At 33.7% G+C, this 11,606-nt stretch overlaps 1 protein-coding gene across 1 annotated transcript; it reads right to left on the minus strand.

The window, feature by feature from the left end:
- Window positions 1–10,305: 10,305 nt before the first annotated feature.
- On the minus strand, window positions 10,306–11,145 carry LOC149893728 (uncharacterized). The gene has a single exon (XM_090073902.1). The coding sequence runs from the start codon at window positions 11,143–11,145 to the stop codon at window positions 10,306–10,308; it is 840 nt and encodes a 279-aa protein (XP_089930028.1).
- Between the last annotated feature and the right edge of the window lie 461 nt (window positions 11,146–11,606).

Genomic DNA, 11,606 nt, shown 5'->3' on the forward strand with positions numbered 1-11,606 from the left:
ATAATACTAAGTATCAACTAGTTTTGTAGCTACCTAAAGCACAATGGTTTCATGTCCAGGAAACTACTCCATCTATTATATTGTTGAAGACATCTAGTTTATGCAAATTATGTAATTTTCTTTTTTTATGTTTAACAACAGAAATATATGCAGAAAAGGATAAATAATTTATACATAAAAGGAATGTTAATAAAATAAAGAAAAAAATAGTTTCTCATTGTTATAAAGAATTTAACAAAGCCAATTTTTTGGCAAACCGCAAAAAGAACTAAGTATTTCGTTTTAACATAACATGATTTACAAGCTATATATAAAGTAATTTTTATTTGACAAAAACAATCGGGTTATTATGTGCGTTTTATGACAAATGAAATAATAAATGAAATATGAAAAACGAAAACATGAATTATCTGGCCACATTTTGCAAGATAATTAAAAATTTGTATAACTTTTTAAAAGGTTTTGCATAATCAAATGAATTATAAAAAAGCCCATTAGAAAATACACCTACTAAAAAATAATGCATAGTGGAATATATATTATGGAGCTTATAGAGTAGTCGATTCAAAAAATGGCGACATATCGGAAAAAATACTCAAAAAATATACAAAATAAAGCCTGGTGAATGGAGGACCAAGGGGTTGAATGAAATCAGACTTTGACAAATAATTTTATTTACGCTTTTCTATATTTCGCAGAACTTCCGGTTTTTTTTATCGATCAACTTTTTTAAAAATTGGGCGTTCTTTATTTGCTATGACCTTTATCGCATACCCATAAATAACCTTGGACTCTACTCATCGACTCTATAAAATGAAAGAAAAAAATTTCGAAATAGATAACGATATGGAAGTTTAAGCTTTTATATATTTTGCTATACTTTTTTTAGCAATTTTAAAATTATACTTACAGGTCTATTTTATTATTGACGGAACTTTGTTCACACGAAAAAAATTCCCAAATTTACTAATGTTTATCTTGGAAAAATGATGAAAACCTGTTCGTGCCGGCAACTAATTTCCTTTAACTTGGTGTATTTTGTTTTGTAATTTGTCAACGCGTCAAGTAGTTACTTTATCCTGAACAGCCTTTTTAAAGAAATGCTATAAAAGTGTATACTAAACCACCTGATCAGAGTTTCTTTTTTAAAACTTTGGGCAGCCATAGTAATAATTTTTTTTGTTGACGTGTGAAAATTTAGGATTCAAAGTCAAAATCGACTTGAAATCTCAAGTTCGACTTGCAATCTCAAGTTCGACTTGAAATCTCAAGTTCGACTTGAAATCTCAAGTTCGATTATCAAGTCAGATTTGAAAATTCTCATCTGACTATCGACTAATCGACTTTCTCATCTGACTATCAAGTCAGATGAGAAAGTCGAACTTGAAAATTAATCATGGCGTTGAATTCAGGGCATTTATCGGAAAATGCACTTAGCAACCAACAGCGGCAATGCATTTTTTTAACGGAAAAAACCTTTAGCTGAAACAAATGCGCGTAATGAAATTTGTATAACATACGGTCAACATATAAATTATATGACAATATAAATTACGATTTAACTACTGGTAATAGTTTAGTTAATCATGACACTTTTACAATTTTAAAGCTGTAAAATGGAAAAGAAAACAAATAAATGTGTTACTATATACTGTTTTTTGTTTACTGCCTACTCTGTTTTCTTTTAATAAAATTAAAATTTCGTAGTAAACATTTATGATCGGAACTGCTCATCATATAAAAGAATAAAAGTTTCAAAATGCATATCCACTATAGACTTTTTGCTTACTTTTTAAATGGTTGTAAAATGAATTCTAAAAAACGAATTTTCAGACAGCAAGAAATGTCACTTTTGATGAATATAATCAAAATTATATGTATAAATGTATATATATATATATATATATAAATATATATATATATATATATATATATATATATATATATATATATATATATATATATATATATATATATATATATATATATATATATATATATATGTATATATATAGGGGAGAGTGGTGTACCTCGGAGGTATTTTCAAACTTTGACAAATATGAAAAAATATACTTACGATATGATCTGTAACAATATATTTTCTTTAACTTGATGATATAAGTTACTCTAGGATTTTTTATTAAACATCCAGACATATTTTATGCTAACAATACAGCCATGGTACACCACCGGTGGTGTACCTTGGAGGTATGTATGTTGTACCTTGGAGGTATTATTGTTTTAACAAATTAAGTACTCAACATGGTAGAAATTTGATATAATGTTTACTTATAGGATAATTAGACTTCAAATCAGCCTCATTTCAGATAATATTAATCAAACTAGTTAAAGTTATATAAACTGTTTATTAATTTATATAGCTATATATGATTATAAATTTAAACTAATTCAAATTTAGAAGTATTAAAAACTTACAAAAGAAATAAAGTTTATTAAGAAAAGAGTAATAACTAAAGTCTAAATTAAAGTTAAGTAAATTTTAAAAGTCTTTCACTTTGATTTAGTATTTGTCTACTCTACATTTAGGTTATCAAAGGTAATACCAAATGATAGTTTTTCCAGCTGTCGTGTTGATCCTCCTGTTATAGTAGTTATATAGTTTATATAGAACCTCTAGTAAATCTTTGTGAGTTTGTGTCCTTTTTCAAGTACTGAATTTTAAAAAATGTGTCAGCAACTTCTAGCACCTCTGCTACAAAGTTTTTTACAGCACGTTTGCCATGAATTTGTGCCAAGATAAAAACTCCAGACTGGATTTCTTTGAAATCTGAATCTTAACCTCGAAGTCTATTTCTGACTGAGTAGATACTATGTCAGATTCAACATCTACATTTTCCTCCAATTCTGTACTTTGCTCCAAAGTAAAACTCAGCTTTTTTTTCAAAACAGGTTGTTTATTATGAGCTTTGCCTTTCATTTTATTGCCATCTTTTTTTTTTTCAATTTGAAGTGTTACAGGGCAGGAAGTTAAAATGCAAGACTTTTTCTTAGGACGACCTCTTCCATTTTGTTTTCGTGGTTGAGCTTTTGGGTAAGGTAGAATAATATCAGGAGACACAATGATAGCGATAATATCAGGAGACACAATGTTAGCTTTGAGGTAGCTAATGTTGTGTACCTTGGTGGTACCACCAAGGTACACAAACTTAGCTACCTCCAAGGTACACCGCTACCATAGTGTTTACAAAATCGCTACCATATATTTATAGGTTAAGAGTTAAGCAGTTTCAAACATCCATAAATGTAGCTAAAAACATGCTTTACAAATTCTGATAATCAGTTTTAAAATAAAGTTTATACCTACCGTCGTAGAAAAAAAAGAATACGCCCTAAAAAAACTACTTTTGGTGCTGAAAACAAACTTTTATTTTTATTGAAACAATAAATGTGTTAAGCAGTGGTAAAACAACTTATTATGAGCCTTTAATGGCCAATACATGCAACTATAATTTCAGTTTGAATTCATCTTTCAAGATGGCAGCAGAATTGATGTGCCTCCAAGGTACACACACCTCCAAGGTACACCACTCTCCCCTATATATATATATATATATATATATATATATATATATATATATATATATATATATATATATATATATATATATATATATATATATTTACAGTAGATATAAAATGCGGGTTCTAGCTCATTGATACCCTTATATATGGGGGGTTCGATGTTTTTTCCAAGATGGTGTATAAAGAAATATAAAAATAATCTTGTTATTTCTATATTTTCAAGATGGTGTCTTTTTTTCTAAGTTGACTTACCTTTTTATTCAAAAAAACTTTCTTACCGTAAAAATATTGTTAAGTTTTAAAAAATCGAAGATTTTCCAGGGATCATGAGATGATTTTAAAAAGCTTCTTACCGCAATGATCTTCAGCGATGTAATCGGGTCTTGTTTTATATTGACCAATAGCCAAGGTGCTAATTTTATCATCCAAAATGATCCTTTTGTCGTCGTTAGCGCTGAGTGCGACTTTGTTGATTTCTTTTGTGTAATTTTCATGATGATGAGAGCGGATAACGTTCATCGTTGTAAGCTTTTCTTCTCCATTTATTAATCAGTCGTAGTTATGTTGATGTTTGATGTAATTTTCAACGACTTTCTTTTTGACTCCTTTGCATTTTTTGTGTTCATCTTTATGGATCTTGTAAGAGTAGAGCTTGGGTCTAAGTTCAACAAATTGTGTGATTTGTTTTCCACCGGTTTCGTCTTTGAACATGCCAATGATCTTTTTATTTTTTCCAACTTTGAAGCCAGCGTTTTCAATAGCAGGATGGTTATTAGGAAAGTCGCTCGTGTCAAATTTGGTTTCAACATCGTCAGCAATGTCTTTGTAAAAATCTTCCCTTTCAATTTCGTAAAAGAGTGAGTCAGTGTCGGTCATGAGTAATTTTGCGCGATCACCGTATTTAGGTTTGATGTAGTCATAGTGGTGTTCAAACATGAGAGTCTTGCTGATGTCGAGGATGCTCATTTCTAAGTAAACAGGTTTGTTGTAAACCAACTTTTTTCTCTTCATGTGAACCGCGATTAATTTTTCATCAAAAATGGTAAAGCTTTCGAATTAAGGTTTTTTGGATAATTTTAAGGCTTCTTTTTTTGTGGTGACAAGTCTAACGTCAACATGATTTTCAATGTTTTCCATGGTTTTTCCAAAGACAGAGTTGTTCATGAGTTTGAAAAATTCCTTATCAGATTTGTTGGGGGCATCTTTTCTTTTATCGGTGTTGAAGTCAATGTATGGTTTCATCCAAGGTTCTTTTCTAAAGGTGAAACTTCGATGAATTTTGGTGATGACTAAACCCAATCGTTTATAAAGTTTTAAGTTTTCATGGTGGATAACGTATTTTATTTTATTGTTTAAATTGGGTACAAGTTTGTCTACTTTTCCAATGGTTAATCTTTCAGGAGCCAAAGGGTAATCATTGTGTAAATCGTGAAGGTGATCAGGGTAATCTAAATCGACTTCCAGAATGCACGGAACCGATTTCCAATCGGACAATTCGTCTTCAGTCATCCATCTGAATCCTCCAACGGGAAGAGGTTTGCTCATGGCCCATCCGTATAAATTGTTGGCGTCTAAATACTGAAGGAATTTTGAAGGTTGTGGAGGATCATAGTTGTCCATGTATTTGTTATTGACACTTCCAAGTCGGTTCGAGATCATGCTTATCCCACCGCGTATTCCTTTTTGAGTCATGCGAAGCATATCAGGATCGCTAAAAAGTTCTATTTTAGCTTTAGTCTTTTTATAGCAAGCTTCCATACCGAGTCCAGTGCAGGTGTAATACCAGGCGGGATCTTGATCGTAATATTTCATGCACACGTCTCTAAATTTTTCAATAACATCTGTCAAAATCAGCACATCTGAGATGTTGTACAGCTCATGGTAATCTTTAAACGTGATGCATTCAAATACATCCCAAACGTTTTGAGCATGTGCATAGTCTTCATCTGTTGCTAGTTCATCGTTTAGTTTGGAATGGAATTCTTCGATAGGAGGTAATTGCGTTTCGGAAAACTTTTCAATGGAGTCCACCCAATCATAAGGGTAAATGCCTTTTTTTCTTATCAAGTTGAACTGTTTATCTTCAGGAAAATATTTTCTAACGTTTTTGCATTGTTCATCGGTTAGATTTTTAGTTAGTTTGTTTTGATAATTTATGTTGCATTGGTTATGAGCAGCTCCACGGTACTTTCAATTCAAATGACAGTGATCCCATACTTTATCACCATCAAGATCTTTTTTGTAAATGTGACATTCGGTTGCATCTTTAAACTTCTTTTCATCTTCATCAGTCGATATTTTCTTTTTCTTCCATTGTTGTTGTCGTAAATCGATATTGTTCCAAATTTTTGTAAGGTCTGCTTCAAGCATGGTGACAAACTTTTGAGCAACATCGTCCTCATCGCTTTCTGCTGTGTACATGACTGGTTTTTTTTTATAAATGGTTTCGTCAAAGCATTTGATGTAATAACAGAAGGAACTTGGAACATGCTTTTGATATTGTTTGGTGTATGACTGTTTTGAGTCAGGTGTGCAAGTGTTGACAGGTTTGACGAAACTTTCAAAGTCGGCATTTACCACAAACGGAGCTCTCATGGACATGTTGTAGTTTTTAAACTGAACGTTTGTCCCTTCTTTAGGAAGTTCAATTCGAACCGAGATGTGTTTATAGCAGTCTTCTCGATGTTTTTGAAGCTTTTCTTCTTGGTTATAAGCTTAGATACAATTTCTGCAAAAATGTTGTTTTCTTTTTCCTTTTGTTACTGAAGAACCAACCAGTCGACCTAAGTTTTTAATGAGGCAGTAATGGTTAGTGTCTTTGTTTGAAATGAGCAGCAAATCAACATTATACTTTCGATCAAAAATTTTGGATATTCGTAAAGGATGAATTATTTTTTCTTCGTACCCAAAGACGTTGATGCTAATATCTGGATTATTCGCTTCAAACTTGTTAATACCTTGAGTAAGAGAAACAGGAAATTCAATTCCATTCCAATTCAACTCTTCTGATTTTAGAATTAAGTCTTCATCAATTCTTTCACCGTTTTTTTCTTTCATGTTAAGAAATCTGGTGACACTCCACATAAAGCATTTATTGTCATCGTTTTTCATGTTGATAATCGTCTTTTTACTTTTAAGTTTAGGAGGTAGCTCCATGTAGGAAGAACCGCTGAAAGGGATCCAATCGATCATGTTAACTTCTACTTTTAAAATTTTGTTAACTCTCCAATTGGATCCTTCCTTGTTGTAATTGTACATGTTTTCAAGAATTCTTTCTTTCCATGTTTCAAAGCTTTCTCCTTTGTGTGTTGATTCGAGAATAATTTCATATATAGACGGAAAGACCACAGTGCGAAGATTTTCTTCTCCAGTAGCAATATTCACACGCGTCATTTTGCAGATTAAAACAAGGTTCGTTTTTGTGTTTTTTTTAATGACTTTGATAGCGACCTCTTTAACCATGTTTAAAAAGGCATCAGGGTCTTCATATCGAACAGAGGGGGTGTAAGAAAATTGCTCAGTGATGTGATTTAGCGAATGATTAGTCAATACAAACTTAACAGGACGAGAAGCAAGAGGAGGTCTTTCACGCGGTTTTTGAACAATTGGGTCCGGAGCACCAAATACAATACCTTTGACAGACTTTATCGCTTTTTCCACTCCGCTTTTTACGCTGCTCGCTGCATTTTTCACTGCAGTTGGAACGTATGGATCAACGAGAGCATTTAGTTGGTTAAAACCGTTGGAGACAGCCGTTGTAATTCTTGAAAACCAGCCAGCTCTTGGTGGATTTTGCAAATGAGCAGGTTTTGGAGCAATAGGCTGCACAACAGGTCTCGGTGGAATTGATGATGGTTTTGGAGCGATGATAGGTTTTTGAGGACTTTGAGCAATCAAACGAGGAACAGGACCATGCCCAACGATGGGATTTGTATTTTTTATAGCTTCAATGAGCTCGGATTTTCTCAGTCTTGAGATGCCTTTGAGGTCTAAGCCTCTAGCCATCTCTTTTAATTCTTTCATATTCATTCTATCCATTTTATATAAGGGGAAAAAAATTCTTTAACTCATTTTCAATTTTTGGTAAGAATTTAAATTTTCAGCAAATTTAAATTAAAATTTCATGGCATAATCACTTCTATTCGATAAACGTGTTTATTGTCAAAGTATTTCCAGTAGTGACCCGTTTCTTTTCTTAATTGGTAATGAGAATGATATTCAGTTACTTTTCCCGTTTCCACATGGGCTATTTTATAAGTGAAAGGATGATTTCTAATTTCAACAAGTCTTTTCCATTTAGAATCGACAAGTTTTTTCTCTTTTTGTTTACGTATTCTCGGTCTTCCCACGGTTCTTTTTTCTCTCGCATCCTCCATTAAATCATCTTTATTGATCAAATGGTTTTCAATCGCGACCAGTGTCAAAGTTGTTTTGTTGTTTGACGTTTTGGTAACACCATTTTTAACCAGCAAATCTTTTAATACCTTTTTTGTGTAAAGCATCTTTTTTTAATGTTAAAATTTATTTATCTCAAATTCAATTTTTTTTCAATTCTTCAAAAAGAATTAAAAATTTCCAGCACTCATGTAAAAATCATATTGATCGTATTGACCACCATCATGAAACTTTCGATAACACCATTGAACAACATTGCAAGCAGTCCAGGTCTGTCAAATTCATCAAATTCATCAAATTCATCTTCCATCGTTTTATTATTTTGTCAAGAATTTTTTAAACTCGAATTCAATTTTTTGTATTTTCAGCAAAAATTCAGAATTAAAATTATTTTCAGAGGATGGAATAGAAAACATCATGAGGTCAATTTGAGTCTTCATCCATTGTAGAGCGTGTTCGTCACTCATAAACATGCCTTCTTCTTCTTCATATTCTTCAAAAAATTTTGTTCCCATCCCTATTAATAAATCATTTAGGTAATACAGACCGCCACGAAGAAGTCTTTTAATCTTGTACTCGTCAGTTTTACTTATTTGATCCTTAGGAATTTCCATTAACTTCACTATCGTCTGACTTCTGTGAAGGGAAAGGTTTTTAATCATTTCGTGAATTGGCATGTATTTATTTTTGAGCTCATCTTTCATTAACGGTGTACACAAATTTGCACGAGCCCTCCATTTGAGATTAAAAATCTTTTCAAACATTTTGTTTTGCTGTCTGATTTCTTCAATGAGTTTATCAACTTCATTTTCTCCTTCCTTTTTCAACTCTCTCATTTTTTCCACCAACTCTTTTCTTCTTTCTGCCAAATTTTTTCTTTCCTCTGCCAACTCTTTTTCCATTTTAACCAACTTTCTTTTTCTTTCTTTACATGTTGAATTTTTTCTTCTTTGCTTTGCCAACACTTTTCTTTTTATTATCAATTTTTTTCTCTCCTGAGTCAACTCTATTTTTTTCTCAAATAGTTTGCAAAATTCATCTTCACCAAAAAATTCATCAGCGATAAATTTACTTTGAATATTACACATCTTTTTTATTTGTCGAAATTTATTTTATTCGCATTCAATTTTTTATTTTTCAGCAAATTTTGGAAAATATTCGAATTTTTGGAGCATCGCGTCCATTTTTAGATTTGCAGACATTTTTTACTTTTCTTCCCAATCGCAATCCAATTCAAGAACGCGTCTGTCAATCGCTCTCAGCTTCTCTCGCTTTTTCAAATTGATCCACTCTCTGTTGTGCTCTTTGATTTTTTTTTCCATCCGCGAAAAGTCATCCTCATTTTCTTCCCACAAAGTCGCGTAAAGCTCGTCTCTTTTTTCATCCCTGTAAATATTTGGAATTTTGAACGAGCCGCTTTCAGCCTTGAACGCAAGAGCCTCGAGCTGTCTTTTTTTAACCGCATCAGGCTCTCTTTTGCTACACTCTAGAAAAAACGGGTGAAACGACATTTTTATTTTAGAATTTCAATTTTAAATCCGTTTTCATCCACTTTACCGTTTCGCTTCTCCAAATAATTGTTGCCGTGTCCCGTCTCTTTCATCGCTTTGTAAAGAGAGCCGTATTCGATCACTTTTCCTGTTTCAGCGTGAGTTATTTTTACAGCCACGGGATTGTTTCGGATCAAACGGAGCCTTTCGTATTTGGAGTCTATCGCCTTGACGTCCTCCATCATCACATTTTTATCGATCAGATGGTTCTCCAACGCTATCATCGCCAAACCCATTTTGCTTTTTGACGTTTTGGAAACACCGTTTTCGATAAGTAAATTTTTCAAATCCTTTTTAGTATAAGTCATCCTTTTATTAAGGACCAATTTATTTTTCGATGCTGAAAAATTCTTCGAATTTCTCTGAGTGCGAGCACTTAATAAATAATGTTCATTTTGTTGCCGTCGGATTTGATGGATAGCAGTTTGTCAGAAATGACGATCGCAAAGGCTTGAGTGTCTGCAGGAACGTTTGCGTTAAAGGTAGCTTTAATTTGCACGTCCAACACGGTTGATTTTAACCTCTCAGCCTGCTTGCTCACGTCAAAACCAAAAAGAGGACAAAGGTACCTATAATTTTGAGCTGTCAAATTCGGTTGAGCGAGTATTTCGTGTACTCCAAAAATTTTGTGGAAAATCTTGCACGAGTCCCTGTAGATCCTCGAAAATTTGTTGTTGTTAAAGTCTATGTCGTAATCGACAGCTGGATATCTTTCGCTGTTTAAGGTGATATACATGTTTTTCAAATTGCAGTGATCAAAAACGGATGGGTTTAAATCTTGACTGCCATCTTTATTGGTCTGGAATCCAACAATGATTTATCTCGGTCGTTCACTGGCAGATCTAGAGCTCAACCTCCAACTGAACGTATTGGACACTGGAACAGCAATGGTATCGCATTGTCGAGATCTGAACATTAATGTAGCCTCCACTTTTGCCTCGATAAGCTTGTATAGATTGTTGCTTGCCATAACAGATGGGCTGACATGAGGCATGAACAAAGATAATTTGCTCATGGTTACTTTTCCTGCGGCTGTTTCTGCGCTCTTAAAAATTGCATCAGTGTCGCTTTTTCTTACAAGGGTCAAGGTGTGCTTGATGCCGTAAAGAACTTTTTCGTAATCATCGCAAAGGCCAAAGATGTGATTCAAAGGAATGCTAAATAAAAAGGTGCTTTTATCCGCTGGCTTCTTAATGATGCAGTCTTGTCTTGAGCTAAAACCGCTGTTGTTTGCAAGATCGGCGAGGGCAGTGGTATCTCTTTGCCACAGCTGATTCATTCCTTCCGGCACTTGGAACTCTACCGGATATTTTACGAAACCCAGCATGGTGGTAGCTTGACCTGGACTGTATACGGTTTCCATCTCTTGATTCGACAACTGATAAGAAATCTGACTGAACAGGTGCATGATGCCGTTGTTTGCAAGAGCAACTGCATCCGCATCCGCATAGGAGGTTCCATCTGCTTTTGTTAACCTTCCTTCGATCAAAAAGTAAGCTTCATAGGGATGCGTGAACAAATCTTGCTGCTCAATGTTGATTCTTATCTCACCGGGAGTGTTTAAATTGATGCTGACCGGCTCATATTCGTGAAATTCATTTCTCTCAATGGATTCATCAACGATGACTTCTTCTGTAATGTTTAAAATATCTGCCATTTTTCTACACCAAAGAAAAAAAGTTTTTTCATGACTTGCGTGAAAGCGATTTTCAGACAATTTTAATACCTCTTCCCATCTTCACCAGGTCTTGAATCCTAATGGCGTTTTTCTTGGACAGAGACCCTCCAAGAGAGGAATAATCGCTGCTAACCTTTGGAGATGCCGCAGATGCAACCATTCCCGAAATAATGTCTTTGCTTTTTTGAGTAAGCGGAGCAACAACTTTTTTTTGAGGATTCGGAGTTCCTGTCTTGACATACAACTTTTCTAGAGCTTTTTTGCCTTGATCAATAGCCACATCTTTAGCTGTCACAATCGCCGAAGAAGCCAATTCTCTTCCAGCAGATTTTGCAGCTGTAATCGCTTCTCTTCCCAACTCGCTTTTTGCAACTTTGCTAGCCAAAGTAGACGCTGCTCTAGATGCGCTAGACGCTGCTGCTCTTTTTAAAAAATTTCGA

The sequence above is a fragment of the Hydra viridissima genome, unplaced genomic scaffold (genome assembly GCF_058129835.1).
Source record: "Hydra viridissima isolate aposymbiotic clone 2 unplaced genomic scaffold, HvirCarnegie_v1 scaffold_1, whole genome shotgun sequence".
Lineage (NCBI taxonomy): Eukaryota > Metazoa > Cnidaria > Hydrozoa > Anthoathecata > Hydridae > Hydra > Hydra viridissima.

Bases quoted from the DNA above. Each gene is read 5' to 3' on its own strand.
- LOC149893728 (XM_090073902.1), bottom strand. From the start codon at position 11,145: ATGGCAGATATTTTAAACATTACAGAAGAAGTCATCGTTGATGAATCC.